Source organism: Crocuta crocuta, unplaced genomic scaffold, assembly GCF_008692635.1.
Source record: "Crocuta crocuta isolate KB4526 unplaced genomic scaffold, BGI_CrCroc_1.0 scaffold139, whole genome shotgun sequence".
In the NCBI taxonomy this organism is placed as follows: Eukaryota; Metazoa; Chordata; class Mammalia; order Carnivora; family Hyaenidae; genus Crocuta; species Crocuta crocuta.
Genome location: NW_027533258.1, coordinates 1,440,661 through 1,460,567, shown reverse-complemented (window position 1 = coordinate 1,460,567; position 19,907 = coordinate 1,440,661). Strand labels below are relative to the sequence as shown.

Sequence of the window (19,907 nt, the reverse complement as noted above, 5' to 3'; positions counted from 1 at the left end):
TGGGACCTAAAGCCACCATGGGGCAGCCCGAGGGGGGACAAGGGTCTGTCCAGGGAGGCCCCCTCCCCAAGCGCCAGCAGGCTCTCAAGGGCCGAGGTGCAAGGACAGTAACCACAGCTTCCGGGGGACCCGGGCAGGGTCGGCTCCTAGCCCCGGCACCAAGCAAACCATCAGCATTAGGCCCTGGCTCCGGGGTAGCAGGCAGCCTGCCCACCCCCCACCCATGCCCGAAGGGGGCCAGGGGTAGGCTTCCAAACACAGAACCCCGACACGAGGGGCCAGGCTCGTGGGAAATGCCACCAGACCAGCCCAAGTCCCCCAACCATATCCCTTTGCCCCAACGCTCTTTGTCATCTGCCTACTGAAGAAACTTCTGGAAACAGCAGAGACTTGAGAGACCCCTTCCGGGGGTGTATGTATTTGTATTTTTCCTGTTCGGGCTTTGGTGTGTCCCGCTTGGGCTGACTCCCCAGGGAGGCAGGACGGGCAGGCAGGGGGCACAGCAACAGCCGCTACTTCTTGACAATCTGGATGACGTCTTCGTGCTCCATGGTGTGGGTCAGGCCCACCCGCTGCGGGCTGTACTTGGTGCTGGTGCCCTGGTTGGGGGGGGGGGCAGGGCAGAGGGGCCACGTCAGCCTCTGTACTGAGCAAGGCTGAGGCTGACAGCTATTACAGGAGGAAGGCGGGTGGGTGTACACACTGCAGGGTATGTGAATGCCTGAGTCTGAAGTGGGGGCCCCAGCACTGGCAAATCCCCCCCAGACAGGAGGATGTCCCCAGTGGACTGACCATCCCTGGATCCCAAGATGGGAGAGGCCCAAGTCCAGTACGGGTCCGCATGCACACCCCGGGAACGGGGACACCACGCGGAGTGGCATGAACGCCTTGCTCCTGCCTAACCCGGGAGCGACGCTGGGCACCACCCCGGCCCACTCCCGCCCAGAGACTCACCCACACCAGCGCGTACTTGAACTGGCTGGCGAGTGACCGGTGGATGCGGTGGCACTGGAGGGTGGGAGAGGGTAACAGCGGGATGAGTAGCCAGCCCACCGAGCGTGGCCACACCCCCAAGCCCCAGGCCTGTGCCAAGCAGCAATCCCCAAGGCAGGCGCTGCCGCAGCACCGGCCTCATGAACAGCACAGGCTCCACCCCCAGGCGGCCTTGTGCGCACGGCTGCAGGCTGGCCCGAAGGCCACGGAGCCCATTAGAAATGGCCTTGAGGTCATCAGAGGAAGGTCTGGACCTGGCTGCCGGCAGCCTTCCACCAGCCCTGCCTGAATGACGACCCTGACAGATGCTCCTTCAGATGGGTGACGGTGGCTGTCAGGACACGCCACCTCAGCCTGGAGTCACCACCCTGGCCGCTGTGCCCCGTGCCCTGGAGCCTCCCACCCATGACATCATCCACCTCCACCTCAGGAGTCCCCGAGCTCTTCAAGGAGGCTGGAAGGAGGGGACCTCTCTGGCTGCGCAGTGGAGGGGGCTGGGGAGATAGCTTCTGTGGGGACGCTGAGCCTGTAAGAACGTTTCCTGAGCGCGGACGGGGCCTCCTCTAGGTGGCTGTGCTGAACAGGACCCTGCTGCCCGGGAGGAGCACGGACAGCCATGCACGTGGTTTCAACACTGTTCTCCAGAGCAGAGAGCGAATCTCTCTGGGTTTTACGTCTTCCTCAGCTTGACCCCCAACAACGGAGCGGGGCTGCACACCCATAGGGACTTCCCTGGGCCCCCGACAGCCTTGGGAGCACGGGGCTGGCACTCCCGGCCTCAAGGCAGGCAGGCCCCGCTGCGCCCGGCTGTCTGTGACACGGGGAACCAGGTGCTGTGGGGCTTGGAGAGGAGTCTCTCCGCACTTGCATCTCCAGCAATGGGGGACGGTGGCAGGTCACGCCCGGCCATCTTTTCCGCTATGGGAGAGAATGCATGGATCGACGACAGGAAGGCCACTGCTGCTCTGTGCCCCCTGTACCCCCCACTCCTCCGAGCTCTGCCAGGTCCTCTCTGCCTGGGGGGCTTACGGCCCACGACCCTTTCAGAGGCAGGCCTTTGTCAGCTCTCACTGAATCTGCACCAGGGCCTAGGCTGGTGCATCACAAAGGCCCGGGGGTGGGGGCGCGGGGGTCAGTTACCCTCAGATGAGGAATCGAAGGCACAGGGAGGCTGACACAGGATGGAGGAGAGCCAGGGTACGGCCCTCGGTCTGCCTGGGGCCGTGCTGTCAGCTTCTAGGCAGGTCTTTACCTATACTCTGTGGCACGTGGGACAGCTGGGTGTCCCAGGAGGGAGGCACCTGTGGGGAGGGTAACCAGGGAGGAGACCAGTCCAGGCTCTGGAGCAAGGCCCCCAAAGCCCCTCCCCTACCGCACTGGACTCTCGTCACCCTTGGGTCTAGCAGCTCCTGCCCCTGGGGCAGCTGATGACAAACGGCCGGTGTTCCCCACACTCACTCCTGCCTCTGGGCCTTTGTACCTGTTAGTCCACTGCCTGGAAACCTATTCTCCCCCTGCTATCTCCCGCTTTTCTCCCTGGCAGCAGCTGGAGTCCTCCGGGGCAAGCAGCCTGGGCCTGAGAGGGTGGAGGAGAGTACCCACAGAGCGCGGGGTACTTCGGCAGAGGGCCAGCACAGGGGGGCGCCCGTATCAACAGCTGCCAGGTCCCCAAGAGACACCTCCATAGTCACAGGTTCCGAAAGAGGCTTGCAGTGCAGAGACGCCCCCTGTCGTAAGGAGTGACCTAAGGGACGTAGCTCCTGCCTGCCGAGCCCGCCAGCCTTCAAGGCCGAGCCCCGCCCATTCATATCAGGAACCTCTGGCTGGCAGAGGCCTCGGGCTGGGCTTGCTGACCCAATGCGCGCATGAGCCCAGACGGCAGGCCGCGCACCGCCTGTCCATGGTACAGATCCTGAGGAGACACGAGCTAGGCGGAAAACAAACCCCCAAAAAACAAAGTCTGAGAAGATGCCTATGTGGACCTGGAGAAGTGTTCCAGGCACTTGAGCCATCGTTTGTTCCTGCGGGGCCCAATACACCTTCGTAAAAGATGGTGCAGGGTCACATTCAGGGGACAGGGGACAGCTTGTGCCTGAAACAAAACACTAGACATGGAAATGCACTCCCCTCTCCCTGAGCCCACAGGCTCCGCCCAGAGCCCCTCTGCCTCAGGACCTTTGCATAACTTGCGCCCCTGCCTAGGAGGGCTTCCACCACCCCTAACTCTTCATTGTCAGGTGCTACTTGGTCTACAGGCCCAATCAGGACACCTCCCTCAAGACCACCTGGCCTCTCTGTGTAGACGGGGTCATTCCCTGTTCCCTTACTTTCTTGCATTCCCCCTTACGTGTGACTGCCTAGCTCTGGGGTTGGGTATTTGGCACCTTTGACCCTGATGGACCCTGTTCTGGCAGGAACCGGGCATGCTTTATCGTTGGTGCTTAATAAATGTGCGTTGAGTGTAAAAAGCATTCAAAGCCATCCTGGGCTGGAGGCGGGATGTGGGAGCAGAGAGGGCTGCTGGGGGCTGACTCGGGGCAAGGAGCCAACAGGGGCCCAGGGCACGGAGGTGGTAAGTCTGAGCCCTAGGCTGGCACTGGGGAAACACAGCTTGGAGTTAACGGTACAGAAAAGCCCCTGGGCAGTGGCTCTACCTGACTACACATCTGAACAGCTGTGGCTCTGAGCCTGCAGCACCCGGATGTGACAGGCCAGCGACGAGTACCGCTTCCTGGACACGTGCCAGGTGGCACGCCGACTATTCACAGGCTGGATCTCCCTCAACCCCACCCTCTAGCCACCGCTGGGGTAGGCAGTGCCAGCCGTGCCAACGGGAGAGGCCTGTGGCTCTAGATGCGAGGCAGGGGGCCGGGGATGCAACGCCAGGTCTAACTCCACAGCTGGCGCCGGACCCCTCTGCTGTTGCAGCGGGGGGTCTGGAGACCCTCGGGCAAAACCCCACAGCGGGGACGGAGAGCTCCCTGAGCTCACTGTCCGGAAGGGTCTTGGCAACTCACCACATGCTCCACGGAGGCCCCTTTCCGGAGGATGATGGCATCCGTGAAGTCCGGCCTCTCTGCAAAGGTAGAGGGAGGCAACCACAGTTATGGCCCCAAGCTGCCCCACGGTTCCCTTCCATCAGGGGACAGAGGCCCTTCCAGCCCCCAGCCTTGGCTTCAGTCTTGCCCTACAGGTCCTCTTGACTTTAACACAGAACATAAAAGTACAGCACATCCAGGAGGGCCTGGGACCCGGTCAGCCGTGAGAGTAAGTCCGGCCACATGAAGCATCTGGACAGAACTCCTAAGGCGTGACAGCTGCCGGGGACCAGTCAGGGGCAGCTGCATCTCCCTTGCCGATACGGTCAAAGCCGATGCAAAGGGCCAGAACTCAGCTGCAAGGTCACAGGGTGTGTGAGGTGTGCAACCAGGGGGAGGGGACATGATGAAGGTTCCCATGCAGTCACTCGCCTGACCCAGGGAGGGGGGGCTCCTGCTAGTGGCGGCTGGGAGGGGGTTACTGCCGTAGCTGGTGGGGAACCACAGGACAGCCTCTATCCCTCTGCCCCTCCCTACCCAGCCCCCCAGGGCATCAGGACCCAGGAAGCGGCCTTCTTTACTGTGAAGGCTCAGCCAAGGGCCCCAGCAGCCTGGGGTAGAGGGCAGTGCCAGTTGTGAGATGGGAGAAAAGCTGAGATCTGCGCAGGGCAGGCTGAGCCAGGGGCACTGGGCCCTCCGGGTGCTACACGCAGAGCGTGGCCGCCCTACAGGGAGGGTGAGGCTCAGCCTGCTTCCCGGGCCACACGCCCCTAACTCACGTCCTCTCTTCTTGGTGTAGATGCAGGTCAGGGCCAAGTACTCCCAAAGCATCTCAAGCAAGTAGTCCAGGTTCAGCTTCATGCCGCAGCTGCCAGGGAGGAAGGTGGCCGGTCAGAGCAGCCCCATGGGCTCCGTTCTCGACAGCAAGGACTGCTTTCTCACTGGTGCAGGGGACGGCCTCCGTCGGGCTGGCCTGGGGACTGAGGCTGGTGTGGCCCGTCTAGCACCCGAGGGCAACCGAGCCTGTAGTTCTGACGGCAGCTCGACACCAGCTGCCAGCGCCTCCAGCCACCGCCACGGTCACGCCCAGCAGAGCTCAGCGGTCTCTCCTGAGGGTCCTGGTGGCATTTGTGGAGGGCACGTGGCATCACTAAGGGACACAGGGTGCTGGGAGGTGGGGCTTCCCTCCTGACACCTGCTGGAAGGAGAAAGCCCAGCACAGCGCAGCCCGGGGCGGGTTTTGGTGATGGGGTGGCTTCTGGCTGGATTGTGTGCAGAGGCGTGACCCTGAGCGGACACCTGCCCTCCACTGACATGCTGTCGGCATAGCAGGTGAAGGTGTGGTGTGGGGGTGACCTCACGCCCTGAGAGCCCGCGCGTCCTTGGACAGCCCCTGAAGTGAGCCTGGGACACAGCAGGAGAGAACTGAGGCCGTCCTTCAGGAGGGCCTCCTGCTCTCTGCTGCTCTTGGCAGTAGCGGGCAAAGCCCGGGAGGGGGTCCAGGACCCTCACCCATCATTTGCACAGGTCACACTGTCCCCTTAGCAGCTCAGCATCTGGCTCCCTGTAGTCATGCTTCAGTGTGAGGCTACAGACTGCCTTGTGAGAGCTGGGAAGCCGGCAGAGCAGAGCACACAGGCCGGGCTGCTCCCAAGGAGGAACTCGCAGGGGCGAGAGACATGAACTACATCCCCCCAGGACCCACCCTCCAAAGGGGTGGGGCCATCCCAAAGGGGTGGGGCAAGGATGGCCCCACCCACTGAGGACTTGGGTTCCCTTTCCCCTGTACCCTGCGTTGGGAGCCACATCTTCCAAAGGATCAGATGCAGCTGGCTCACACTCTTGGGATCTCTCAAACTTTTTTTTTTTTACTGTTTATTTTTGGGAGAGAGAGAGACAGCATGAGTGAGAAAGGGGCAGAGAGAGAGAGGGAGACAGAATCCAAAGCAGGCCCCAGGCTGAGCTGTCAGCACAGAGCCCGACGCAGGGCTCAAACTCACCAACTGTGTGATCACGACTTGAGCCGAAGTCGGACGCTTACCTGACTGAGGCCCCCAGGTGCCCCTTGAGATTTCTGAGCTCTTCGGTTAACGACTAAGCTATAAACCCTCTTAATGATTCTATTTGGTGGATGAAATCCTTCTGTTATCTTAACCAGAGCCCAACCCACATCATCCACTCTGCCCAGGCAGACCCAAAGTAGGATCAGGCCAAGGTCGAGGCCGTTATTAAGATGGCCTCCAGTGGCCTGGGTGCGTGTGGGGGGGCTTTGCCAGGCCAGTGTGGCTGAGAGGCCCGGCAGACTCGCACATACAAGGTGCTGGGACCCTTACCTGATGACCACACTGTTGGGTTTCCGGGCCAGGCGGTCCACCTCTTCCATGGAGATCTGGTCGATTTTGTTATAAACCTGGGATTGAGAAGGTGGAGGCAGGTGTTGGGGAAGGAAAAGAATACAGTAGTGCAGGAAAAGGGTCCCCGAATGGCGCGGCCCTGCCCACAGCGCCTCCCTCTGCGTGCACAACAGGGGCGGGGGCCAGTGCCAGGGGCCTCCCTCCCCTGCTGCCTCAGGATGGGGAAACACTGCGGGGGCCCTGGGGTCACTGTCCACCCCAGAAGGGAAGGCTGGGCTAGAACCCAGCGACAAGCTAGGCTGCTCTGCAGATCTCGCGCAGCTGCCAGGGAAGAGGGGAGGTGAAGGAGAAGGCAGCTCTGGGCTCTTCTTGCCCCTCTGGGAAGACTGTCTCCCCTCTGGGTCGCCCCAGGGCCAGCCGCCACCCCACATGTGTATCCCGGGGCCCGGCGCCACTTACATACAAGCAGGGCATGTACACTCGGTTGCCCACGATCACGTCAATGAACTCATCCGGGGAGCAGTCTTCTCGGAAGAGCACCTCCGCGTTGAAGATCTCTGGGGGGCTTGGATTAAGGGCCTCCTGGGCACCAGTCGTCCCTAGCGGCCCCACAGGGGAGGGACCAGGACGGCCAATTAGGAAACGCAGCGCCAAAAGGGACCTCGGAGGTCATCTGCTTTGGAGGTTGTACAAGCTTTTAAAGTGTGGGGACCGCCCTCATTTGTTTTCAAAAGGAGCCACGAGACGTAAAGTATAAATCAGAGGTTTCAGTCCTCCCCGTTAGGCAAGAAGAAAAACGTACTTGCCAGAAAAGTACCCCAAAGCACCTCGGTGCACCCCAGGCTTCGGTGCCAGGAGCACCGTCTGCCAGCATTGATCTCACCCAGCTTCCCTCATGCAAAGCTCTACTCTGGAGGCCGCCCTGCCTCTGCTTGTATACCTGCAGTGACAAGGGCCTCATCACCTTGCACACAGCCTGTCCTAAGGTGACTTCTTCATATGCAGAGCTGCTCTGCCCCTGGGGCCCTGCCCTGCCCTCCAGAGGCTCACCCAACCCCGCAACGCTACTTTAGCAGTGACCAGCCAGGCCCCTGGTTCTCCCTGAGGCTTTCCCGGGCCAGGAACCCCAGTCCTCGGGGGCTGCTTCCCTTACCATCTCATCTTCCTGCCAAATGTGACTGGCTGCCAGTGCCTAGTGCCCGGCAGGGAGTCAGGGAGCCACTGCTAAGTGCACAGCGGTGGCCTGGCCAGCCTGTACCTGGTGAGCATGGCGGCCGCGGCGACAGGAAGTGGCCCAGGTCACTGCAGCTTTCCTGGCAGCCGCTCAGGTGGATCTGGGCTGGCTTGGGGGGAGCTTTGATCATTCTGGGCCACAAGGCCTCCCTCCTGTCTCGGCTGCCCCTCCCGCCCTCGGGCTCGGGGGGCCCGCCCCTGCTGCTTTTGGGAAGGATACTGTACTCGTGCAGGATCAGCTGTACCAGCTTTTCTGAGCACTGGGTCAGTGTGACTGTGGAGTTAAAGGAGATCCCACCGCCTTTCTTGGGCTGGAGAAGAAGAGAGGAAGGGGGGCGGCTCACAAAGGGGCAGCTGCAATCATCGCAAGCCCGCCCGTCCTGGCCTCCAGGTGGGAGGGCCTCACCTTGAAGTAGATGTTGGGCTTGTGCTTGTTGAGGCGGATGCCCACGGATTCCAGTTCCTTCTCCAGCAGAGACCTGGGCAGACCCCCACGAGCCTTCACAGGTGTCCAGAGGCAGGCTGAATGGCGTCCGTGCCACACAGGAAGCCCCTGCCCTCCTACCCGCCACTGGGAACCCAGAACATTCCTTCCCGACACCCCAAAGCTGCTGAGGAGCCTCTGGACCTCCTGCCCAGTCCAAGGGAGATTGGCTGAATCTGTGACTGGCACGCAGAGGCAGGCCCACTGTGCCCCTCAGCCAGCAGGTCAGGGCATGAATAAGGCTTCAGTGGCCTGGGCCTAGGCTCCTGGTGGGTCCTGGGCAGAGCCCGAGGCACCCCGGCCTCTGCAGGCAGGAGTCAGGGCCAGCACGGGACTGGTGGCACAGGCTTCCGCCAGCACGGCATGCCACAGTTCCCAGCCTCCGGACACCTCCATGCCACACGGGAGCCTCTCAGAAGGATGCTGCAGGCTGACGGCACGGGTTTAGGCTGGGGACAGTCCTGCCACTGCTCCCATGTGTGAGAGGCCCAAGCGCCCCTTGGGTCACCATCATGATCAGGGACACAGCAGCCGGAGCCACGGGGTCCCACTGCCACGCCCAGGGAACCCCCCCCAGACATGTTAGCCTGCCCCCGCGCCCCCATGCAGACCTCTGCACTTCTCCCTTGGTGGCGTCCAGCATCATGATGACGACGTCAGCCGTGCGAGCCACAGCAATCACCTGCCGGCCACGACCCTTCCCTGGACAGGGGGAGAGACACAGTGACACAGTGACACAGGCACAACCCATGTGATCCCCGGAGCCCCAGACTCCTGTTCTCTACAGATCCACCATGGTCTCCGCCATATGCCAGCCCCCGGCTGTGGTTCCCTTGGCGTTTTTCTCTAATCCATGTGCTGTTTTTCTCACAGAGACTTGTTTTAGGACGTAATCCGACACCCCCACCTCAGAAGTAACATTCTCCCCGTCCCTAGTCTGCAGCAATCTACGTGCTAAGTGCCTCGTGAACATTTCTTCACTTAATCCTCACAACTACCCTATACCGTCTGTGTTATCATGCCCATTTTACAGACGAAAAAAACGAGGATTGGTGTGGAGACAATCCCTTGCCCAAGATTACCATGCCTGTGTGCTATCAGGATTTGAACATGTCTGTCCTTTCTGGAAATGTGGTAATATAAACCACCCCCAATCCAAGGGCCGCAGAAAGGACCATGTGAGACACGGCAGGAAGGGGTACTTTAGGAACCGCCACACAATGATCAGACTCTGTGGTCACTGCACCACCGCAGAGGTCAGGCGCCTTGCCCAGGTCACAGCACTAGGATCCAGGTGGTGTAGGCTTCAACCATGACCTGCCTCCTTCAGAGAATGGGGAGCTGGGCCCGGTGACCTTCCCTGGCCAGCTGCCTCCTGACGCTATCCGTGCACTGCCCCACAGTGGCCAGACCACCTCCAGGCCCTGTGCTGCTGGCCGGGCCAGCAGGCTCCTGGGAGACCATCACCATTTCCACCGGCCCAATGCAAGTAGGCAGGACTCTGCCCTGATGGGGGCAGCAGGGTATGGAAGTGTGCAGAGGCGATGGCAACCAGATCCCCAGGGAGGAGGCCCCGATTCCCAGCCTGGGCGGGGCTACTGGGCGAGAGAGGTGGGCGCCAACCCCGGCCCTGACACTTGATGGGTGAGGCGTCGTTTAGGGCAGACCCTTTGCCTGTCTGTCCCTGAGGTTCCTCCTGGCTATGAAGAGGAAGTAACGACGCTTCCTAAGTCACAGGACTATGTGAAGATTAAGTGAGATAAAGGTCAGCACACTCGCCAGTGCTCGATAACCATCAGCTGGTTACCATGTCTGTCCATCCGCAGTGCTGCAGGCAGCCACCTCCCACCAGAAGCCACAGGCACGTTCTTATCTCAGAAAACAAAGGACGGGGCCCCAGGACCAGGAGTATGGCTTGAGCTAGGCAGCTGTTAAGTGGCCAGTCCCTGCAGGGGTCTGTCCAGGGACACACTGTGGAAGTGGGAATTCAAACCCACCAGGTGAGTTGTGCGCCCTTGGCAGGTCCCTGCACCTTGCTGGGCTTCAGTCTCCTCGGCTTTAACAAGGGGGCTGCCAGGACAGTGTGAGGCCAGAGGCCCTGGAGCACGGGGTGCTGGACCCACCTGTACCCGTGGAGCCCTGCAGCCACATCCAATTTACCGGTGAGGCCAGCACACCAAATCCCCAGGGAGGAGGATGGGCTGGGGTGCTGAGGTCCACCCTGTCTCCCTCCAGCCTGGTCCCACTCCCTACCTTGTGCTGCGCCTTCAATGATCCCAGGAAGGTCCAGGAGCTGGATGTTGGCTCCTTTGTACTAGAATGTGGAAGAGAAGGTAAGGTGAGGCGGAGTCACCAAGGGAGGGGATTGCCTGAACCCAGGACACCCACTAGGGCTGGCTGCCGGCCCAGGGGCTGGGAGAATCCCAGGGCCCGGCCTTGGGGCAAGGCCCACGCCTGCTCCAGCCCGGCACAGCCAGGCAGAGCCAGACACAGCTCCAGCTCCACATCCTGCGAGCTGAGGAGCCCCCACTCCAGGGCTCTGGAGTTTTTACAACCTCACATGCTCATCCCTGGTGGTAACAGCTCTTCACAAAAACATCAATTCTCCGTGGAGGCCCCAGAACCCCGGCTGCCCGAGGCCCTGAAGCTTCGCAGGGAACAGAGGGATACAGCCAGCACACGGAGCGACCCCGGCTGGGGTGGCATGGGCCAGGGGCACAAGCGAGAGCTGCCATGCACTGGCCTGACCCCGGGAACCGGTCAGGACTCCAGGACGGCCAGGCATCTCTGAGGCCCTGGCAGCCAGAATCCTCAGAGGTACCAGGGCTTGAGAGCAAAGAAGCTCAGTTTGGAGGCTTCTGCCACCACAGGGACACCCCACACACTGCACACATCACATAATCGCAAACCCAAGCGTGTAGCCTTTCCCTTCGCGAATCCAGCACCCCCAACCTACTTCAATGACTCCAGGGATACACGTCAGGGTGGTGAATTCGTAGGACGCAGCTTCGCTGGCTGTGGAGGTCATGAGACTCAAGAAGGTGGACTAGGAGGAAAAGGAGGTCATTGTAGTGAGGAGTCTTGTCCCAGCCTCCGAGAATCCCCACAGGCCGGGAGCTGCCACAGGCAGGAAGCACAGAGACTCCGTTCTCAGCCTTGGGGTGGGGACCGGGGTAGCTATCAAGAAAACAATGGCTGGAAAGGTCACCTCTGGCTCGGCCCAGGGTGGGTAGGGCGCCAGAGGGCCTCTCCATCCCTCGGAGCCTCAAGGCTTGTCTCAGGTAGACACAGGGACCCAGTTTCTCAGTGGGATCCCCAACGAAATCAGGGGTCCCTCCCTAGCTCCACCAAACCCTCCAGCCCCTCTTGGGCCCCAGAGAACTTGAAGCAGGCAACAGCCCACAGCACTCAAAGTGGCTGCTCGCCCAGGGAGGGGTGAGATGTGCAAGGAGGCAGATGTGGTCTGAGGCTGAGCCAGGTGGCGGGAGAGGGTGTTGCCAGGCAGGAAGGGGTAACCTGGGAAGGATCTGGATGGGACCATTTATGCCACGGTTCACTGTGGGACCAGAGCCATGGCCTGGTGGGGAGTTAGGGAGACCTGGCTCCCCCGGGCAAGCTTCATCCTCTGAGCCTCGGAGGCCTCACATGTAGGCTGGCCATCCGCTCCCTCCCTACCGCGTGGGGCCCCATGGGGTTAGAGGAGGTGATGAGGCCCCGGGGCGCCAAGCCCCGACCACAGCACCGGATGCAGTGGCCCAGGGGGCCGGCACAGCAGCGGGCAGAGGCCAAAGGGGAAGAGAGCCAGTCCTCGCCTCCTGCCCCCACCCTAATCAGCAGGACACCTGGAATAAAAAGCCTGAGACGCAGTTGTGACAGGGCCGCCTGGACCGTGCCCCTCACTGGCAGCCAGGGAGGCTGGGGGCACATCTGACTCACATATCCTCAGAGCTGGAAGGAAACACTGCCCTCAAATCCAGAAACTCTCCACCCTGGGGACCTCTTAGAAACTCGAGGCAAGATAAAAATCTGGTGGGGTGGACAGGTATGGACAGGTAGAGTGGCCCAAGAGCAAAGACCCCTGGGACTCTGAGTGATGGCTGCTGGTGGCTGACAGAGGCTACCTGGCCTCTGCAGGGGGTAGGCCCGGACCCTCCCATGGCTGGAGAGCCCAGGTCCCCTGCAGGGCGGGGCCCTTGCCACAGGGCCAGACCCTCAAGGGCACAGCCCTTGGTAAACAAAGTGGCTTCTCCCAGCCTGGGCTTCCTCATCTGACCTTGGCAGGTCAGAAAGTAAAATCCAAAGAAAAGGTGAAAACGATGGAGTCCATGATAAACGCCTGAAGAATTAAAGCCTGAAAACACTCACCCTGCAGGATGGCTATGACCCACTGCCTTGCTGGTCATTTACAGGCAACACATAAGCATTTGTCCTGCCTTCCCAGGAAGTTTTTCAGGCTAAGCAAAGAGTGTCACTGACGAGAGAAAGCGCTACTCTCTTGAGGAACATCAGCTAACTAGTGAGGAAGGAAGAAGAGAACTAGAAAGTCGACATTTGTAACCACAAACAAAGCTCGCAGACAAGGACAATTCACTGGTGTCAAGGACACCAAGGGGATGTCCATGGGGCCTGACTTCTGCACGCTACTGCGGTAACACCTTGCAGGGCACCTTCCACCCGCCGGGGGTGGGGGCGGGGAGGCTAGCGCAACTATGCAGAGGGAGACAGGGTATCCCTCCCGTTAACACAGCGTTTCTGGGAATGTAACCAGCTATAGGGGCTTCCCGGCATGATGCAAAACGAGGTCACCTCCACTCCTGTGTGGAACCAGGCTCCAAGTCCCGGGTTTCTACCTGACCTCGGCTCACAGGAAAAATAACGAGCAGACGAACAAGCTAAGACACACCGCAAGGAAGCAAGCAGACGACTCCAGAGCACGGACTTTCTGTAGGACCGCTGTCTGGTCTCTTCAGAGCAATGGTCTTGACAAAAGGGACTGTTCTAGATTAAAGCAGATGGAGGGTAACACATATAGGGGCCACATGGGGTCCTGGCACGGACCNATCAGGCTCTGTGCTGACAGCTCAGAGCCTGGAGCCTGCTTCGGATTCTGTCTCCCTCTCTCTCTGCCTTGTCCCTGTTCATGCGCTGTCTCTCTCTGTCTCTGTCTCAAAAATAAATAAAACATTGAAATAAATTTTTAAGAAATCTCAGAAACAATCTTTCCATTCCATTAAAAAAAAAAAAAAAAGACATAAGAATATGATCCGGGCATTAGATGATTACCAAGTTACTGTTAATTTTGTCTGGTGTGATAAGACAGTTTGTGGCTCAACAGGAAAACATCCTTAGCCTTTAGAGATACAGCTTAAACACTGAGGGATCAAAGGTCACAAAGTGCGATGTCTAATCTATTCTCAAGTGGTTCAGTCAAAACAAAAACAAAAGCCCATATGCGCACGGTGCGCACAAATACGAGGAGACCGTGCAATATGGCACAACCGATGGACCCAGGTGGCAGGGACGCTGTTTGTCCTTCATCTCTCCTGCACATCTGGAAATTTCTATTACACAAAATTGGGGAAAACGAGAAAGGGCCACAAAGAGAGGGATCTGGAAACTGCACCAGGATTGAAGACTGTGGGTGTGGGCAGAGGGCACAGGTGGGGACAGTCCCTCCTGTCCAGAGGGGCTCCTGCAGCACGGGCTCCTGAGGGGCTGAGGGGGAGTCCCTGCACTGCTCTGTGTGCTGCCCCTAAGTGCCATCACATCACTACAGGTATCTGAGCGCTGGCTGGTAGCCGCACGCCAATCGGGCGCTCAGGGTTGGCCGGAGGGTTGAGAGGGACAAGCGGCCCAGAGGAGGAGCCATGGGGGGTGGGGGGTCACAGTGGCTCCCTTCCAGGGCAATTCACTACTTTCGGCTCCAGCAACCTTCCCATCCTCATCCTACCTGCTCATATGGTAACAAAAGTGATGCTATGTTTTCCGAGCCCACGCGGATGGGGGACAGGGGGCAGTGCACCCAGCTGCGTACTGACTAAGGTCCAACCGGGATCTGAGTGCTCCCAAAGATTAAGAAGCACCTGCCTGTCCCTGGGAAGGAACCCTTCTGCAGACCCTGGCCTGGCTCACAGTGCGGTGCTGACGCAGCATCACGTGTGGGGGTGCACGAGCAGACACTGGAGACATCACACGGTCCCTGTGGAGGTGGCTAGACCTCCTTCGGGGGGTAAATGGCAGTGTGATGACAGCCATTTCTAAAACCCACACCCTGGAGCCGCTGCGCCCACTTGGCGAGACGCGTCCTCCACAAACACCAGCTCCGGTCCCCAAGCTCCATGCATGAGGACGCTCACTGCAGCACCCTGCAGGCAAACAAAGGCCTGGGGGCGACCTAGCTACCATGGCAGGGGACGGAAGGAGCAGACCACTGATGACGCTATGACCACAGCGCGGGATTCTAGGCAGCCATTAAGAGAGGAGCCGGAGAGGGGCACTTGTGGGGATGAGCACTGGGTGTTATATGGAAACCAACTTGACAATAAACTATTTGTAAACAAACAAACAAACAAACAAACAAAACAAAAAAAAAAGAGAGGAGCTAACTGTGATGAATGAACGAGGCAGCTACCTATGGGGAAGTGGAAATGCCAGGGGCCAATGTAGCCCGTTGTCAGTGTGCGCATGCTTGCACGTGTGTAGACAGAGCACAGAGCAATGCCCACCCCCGGTGATACACACACCCATCATACAGGCCGAGGGGAAGACAAAACAAAGCCCATACACAGTAGGTTGGGCCTGCAGTTAGAGCTCGGGAAGTGATAGCTGTTACCAACTGCCCCTAATGCGTGGCCCACAGTAATGGGTCTAACACAGTTTTTAGCTCAAGTGGTTTAAAAGCTACTCCACCAGCGCCTGTCCAAGCCACCTGGTCATCATTCCCCTGGCCTATATCTGAGCAGGGCTCCCCACTTCCCATCTATTACCTACACCACAGAACGATTCTGCTACAAAGTAAGTCAACGCCCAGATCTTGGTTTCTCAGGAGCATTCTCCACGAAAAGGAACCGGGGCTCCCTGGGAAAACAGCCGGTTCCAGCGCTGAGCAGGGAGAACATGTGATGAGCCTGAAGCATCTCGGCAGGACCAGAAGGGAAGGAGGTGGGTCGGAGCAGCCTTCCGGAACCCCCGGCAAACTCTGCCCCTGCCCTGCACACCCTCCAGAACAGGCCTCGCTAGCCATCCACAGTCTGCGGACTGAATTTCTCCCCTAAGAAGGGGAGCGCTGCGTGGGCTCCTTCCCTATTGCATTACGAGCGCCTGGCGGAGCCCGGCACACGTGCCCACTCAGTACACGTCTGTGTGCGACAGATGGGTCAGGGCCTGAACGGAGACAGGAAACAATGGTCACCGTGTGGGTTGACAAAGGGGAGGGGACCTGATCCAGGGGGAGGCTGGGTCTTCTTGGTCCCTGGAGCGAATTCAGAAAGGCAGCGCAAGGAGGTGCACAGTCGTGTTCGGGAGACAGGCTGCTTCCTCCCCGAGGCCCACACCGACCATCACTGACCTTACCCACAGAAGGAAATCCAATCAGCGCCACGCGGGCGTCGCCCGACTTCATGACGTCGAAACCCTCTCCTTTGGACGAAGCCGATTTGGACGGTTCCAGCAGCTGGGCCCGATACTTGGCCAGTTTTGCTTTCAGCAGGCCCAGATGATACTCAGTGGCTAAAGAACGTAAAGCAAGACAGAAGGTAAGCACGCAAGGTATCCAAGCCCCGTGGGTCAGGTGCGACCCTAACTACAGCCAGATGCTGGCTGGAGACATCACACCCAGAGGGCAATGGCCCCTTAGCATCTCACTTCATTTCGGATACAAGCTAGTCTCCTCATTGAGACCGCACGACCCCATGCCAGTGGTTCTCAACGGGGACAGCACCACTCCCTGGGGTGTTCTGGAGGATGTTTTCTGTGGTCAGTGTGAGGGTGAGGTCCCCAGTGCCATTTGTCAGCCAGGGGCCAGGGAAGCCAGGGGCCCCACAAGCTGTGAGTCAGTCTGGCACCACCAGGAATTTTTCCATGTGCCATTGTATTTTCGTGGCCCTAAGACACCTGTAGGGGGGAAACCTGGGTTAGGAGCACCCGGGCCAAGAGCCTAATTCTGTTTCACACAAAGAAAACCACAGGACATTTTCTTACTGTGTTAATAGGTACCAATATTTCTAGGACTGCCGCTACTGTGTAGGTCAAGGAAAGAGTCTAGCATGTTATGTTTCAAACTCTGCCCAGAGGGGCTCCCCGTCGGCCAACTGGGATGCCTCTTGCAGGGTGCCCGAGTCACCGATGTAACACACTGTGCACTGGTATGTGTCGTGGCTGAGGCCACACACCCGGTGATTCTGCCCAGAGGTGCACACATCTCACCGCTTCGTTATAACGCCACTGTATCTTGGCTGTGCCCCAGCATTTCAATATTGAAATGAACGCTATTTTAATAATAATTTACTTTCCTTTGGCTCTGCCTTTGTATTAGGATTAGGGCATACTGATTCTCCTCAAATTCGGTGCACAAAAGCGGCCCTACTGATGGGGAACAGTATTTCACGACAGTAAAGTTGTTACAAAATCTTCCCTGTGAAAGGGGGCTGTGGCTTGGTAACCTGGTCCCTCCCTCCTGCTCCAACACCTCCTTCCACTCTCTTTTATTTACTATATTCCAGCCACGGTGGCTTTCTTTTTGCTTCTTCAGGACATGCTGACACCATTCGTGCCTCAGGACCTTCGCATTTGCCATTCCTTCCAGTTCAATCTGGTCTTCCGGGGCCCGGCTCCTTCTCGACATCTGAGGCTCAGTTCAGATGTCACCTCTTCAAAGAGGCCTCCCCTGCTCAGCCGGAGGGGGTGGCTGTCCCGGGCAGTGTTCCGCAGAGGCAAGGAACCTATGTTAGAATCCCAAGGTGCTATTCCTGGCCATTTAACTTTGGAAAAGTTCCTTAATCTTCTTGTCTATCAGTTTCTCAATCTGCGTATCGGGGATGTTATCAGTAGTAACCACTCCACTGGATTTTTGTAAGGCTTAAGGAAAGCGTAAGAATAATGCTTAGCACCCTTAAGCACCCAAGAAAAGTTGGTTACTATTCTGATCCACAGTAACCCCCTCCCTTTCTCAGGCCCCCGCTCTGCTTCATGAACCTATGCATTGTCTTCATGGCTCTTATCATCATTTGAAACTATCTTGTTTCTTTACTTCCCTCACTCAAATGGGGCAGGGCCCTCAGCTTCCTGGGGCTCAGGGCAGGTCCTCAGGAAACGTCTAACAAGTGAATGAGTGAATGGACGGCAGAGAGAAGTGGTCAAGAATGGTTTCAGCAACCATCAGGTTCATCTGGTCCTTCCTGTCCTCCTCGCTCATAAGATCCTGAGCACCTCTGAAGGGAAGGACTGAGTCTTCATACTTAAGTCACCTTTCCATCCCCTCTCCTACCAGCGCGTCTAGCCTCCCTGCTACGTTCCTTGATCCTGGGCATCCACAGGGCAGCCTGTGGGAGCTTTTAAGACAGAAATCAGGCTACATCTCTCCCCTGTTTAAACACCCTCCACTAGCTCCCCCTGCCCTGAGAACACAACTCGGACTCTTTCCCATGACCTACGAGGCCCTACATGACTGGCCCTTTCCTTGCCCATCGCCGCACTCCAGCCCGACCTTCAGATCCTTGACAAGCTACCTTGGTCCCTGCCTTAGTGATGTTTGTTCCTCTGCTCAAACAGTCTTGCCCCTGAGCTCTGCTTGGCTGGTACCTTCTCATTCTGGTCTGAACTCCAATGTCCCCACCTCACAGAGGTTTTCTCTGATCATTCCACCTTAGTAGGCCCAGCCCCCACCCCCACCCCCACCCCTGCTGTATCACCCTGGTTTGCCTTCACAGCACTTACTGCTGGGTGAAACAATCTTATTTACTTGGTTATTCGTTTACAGACTATCCACTGGAAGGTCAGCTCCGTGGAGAGCAAGGATGTGCCTGCTGTGCTGATGGCCTTAACCAGAGTGCCCAGCACATAGTAAGGGCTCAGTCGAGATTTACATCATGAGGGGCACCTGGGTGGCTCAGTCGGTTAAGCGTTTGACTCTTGATTTCAGCTCAGGTCATGATCTCAATGTTTGTGAATTCGAGCCCCTCATTGAGCTCTGTGCTGACAGTGCAGAGCCTGCTTGGGATTCTCTCTCCCCCTCTCTCTGCCCCTACCCTACTCATGCTCTCTCCCTCTCAAAATAAATCAACTTAAAAAAAAAAAAAAAAAGACTTACATAATGAATGAATGAAAGAAGGCCCCCAACTTCTCAGCCTCCAGAACTCAGTGGAGCCAAAGAAGGAAGACACTGAGACTAGCCACCCACTATGCTTCCTGCTCCCACAACCCCACAGCAGGACTGGCTAGGCCCCGGGCCTCACTCACCCTGGCCAGATGTATTCCCCCATGACTCCAGATCCTCCTTCTGATCTAGATTGTTCTAGATCTAGAACTGCCCCACGAACACACCATGCTCACCTAGACTCCCACGCGTTTGCCTCCGCAGTGCCCCTCACCTGCAGTACCCTCCCCTTAAGCAGCCCGAGTCCCACCTCCTCCTGGAAGCCTTCTTGGGTGTCATTTGTTTCTCCCCACTGCTCTTCTCCCGTGAGCTCTTCCAGCCCTTACACTCTGAAGCCTAGATTTGATCCTTCGTGATGTGCTACCCGTGTTGGGGGTTGACTTTAAACACTCAGTGCTTACCACGTGCCTAGTACTCTGCACATGCTATCTGGCTTAACCTAGCTGTGGGCTAAGACGAGACCGAGACAAATGAGGACACTGAGACTCGAAGAGGTGACGTGACTTTCCAAGCTTTCACAGCAGGTCCTGGTGGCGCTGGAGTTCAAATCCAGGTCCGCCACACTCGAGTCTTGATGGCCTCTGTTCCCGAGGTGCTGGGTGAGGCTGTACCTGGGAAAGGTGTCCTCCTGAACTTGCCAGCACAAACGGGAGAGCGCCAACTCCCCAGGCCCGACCACCAGGAGACCCGGGTTTGAACCCAGACCATGCCTCTCTGGGTCGGATGCTGGCTGTGCGCTGGGATTTCTCTACTCGGTCACCTGGTCTGGCACCAAGCAGATCTCACAGAGATCGTTGGCAATCAGACCAGCGCGTTGGGACCCGGATCCCGCCTGGTCCTGCCTGCCTCGGGCGCGCTGGGAGACGAGGTCACGTCTCTGGCACTTCTCTGCGGCTTTTGAGCCCGCTTCAGCTCTATCGCTGGAGTTGTTCCCCCATTTTACGGACAGGAAAACTGAGGCGGGCAGAAAGGAAGGCCCCGCCAGGCCGGCCCTCACCCTTGTTCTTCTGCGTCCGAGCGATCTCCTTCTCGATCTCGGAGATCTTCTCCAGGATCCCCATGGTGGCGGCTGAACCGGGCGCACCGGCACAGGCGGCAGCAGCACCGGGTATTCCGCCCTCTCGGCCGCGGCCGAACTGCGTGCGCCCGGAAGCGCACAGAGAACAGCGTCCTCATGCGCCCGGCGCTCCGGAATTCATAGTCCGGACGGGCACGTCGAGCGGAGTGCTAGACACATTGGTTCCGCCCGCTGGGCCGGCGGGGCGGGCCTCCCAACCTTCGCTGGCTAAGAACCGGGGCGGGGCCAGGCAGGGGCGGGGCCAGGCCGGGGAGGGGCGGGGCCAGGCTGTACTGGGCCAGGGTCGAGCTGGGCAGGATGCGAGCTTGGGAGACAAAGAGGGGCTCTTAGGTGGTGAACGTGAACTTTGGGTTCC

General features: G+C 58.7%; 1 protein-coding gene across 1 annotated transcript; it reads right to left on the bottom strand.

Moving 5' to 3' along the window:
* Nucleotides 1-387: 387 nt before the first annotated feature.
* Nucleotides 388-19,653, bottom strand: DRG2 (developmentally regulated GTP binding protein 2). Its single transcript, XM_077746669.1, has 13 exons — nucleotides 19,472-19,653; nucleotides 15,670-15,830; nucleotides 11,059-11,148; nucleotides 10,356-10,416; nucleotides 8,714-8,804; nucleotides 8,025-8,097; nucleotides 7,839-7,929; nucleotides 6,845-6,942; nucleotides 6,365-6,441; nucleotides 4,811-4,899; nucleotides 4,011-4,069; nucleotides 955-1,008; nucleotides 388-599 (listed from the first exon to the last, which is right to left on the bottom strand). The coding sequence occupies exons 1-13, from the start codon at nucleotides 19,533-19,535 to the stop codon at nucleotides 513-515; spliced, it is 1,095 nt and encodes a 364-aa protein (XP_077602795.1). The 5' UTR covers nucleotides 19,536-19,653; the 3' UTR covers nucleotides 388-512.
* Between the last annotated feature and the right edge of the window lie 254 nt (nucleotides 19,654-19,907).

Bases quoted from the DNA above. Each gene is read 5' to 3' on its own strand.
- DRG2 (XM_077746669.1), bottom strand. From the start codon at position 19,535: ATGGGGATCCTGGAGAAGATCTCCGAGATCGAGAAGGAGATCGCTCGG. The intron at 1,009-4,010 runs GTGAGTTGCCAA...CCCACCCTCCAG, and splicing joins GGGCCTCCGTGGAGCATGTG to TGCCACCGCATCCACCGGTC. The intron at 600-954 runs GTGAGTCTCTGG...CCCCCCAACCAG, and splicing joins TCAAGTACGCGCTGGTGTGG to GGCACCAGCACCAAGTACAG.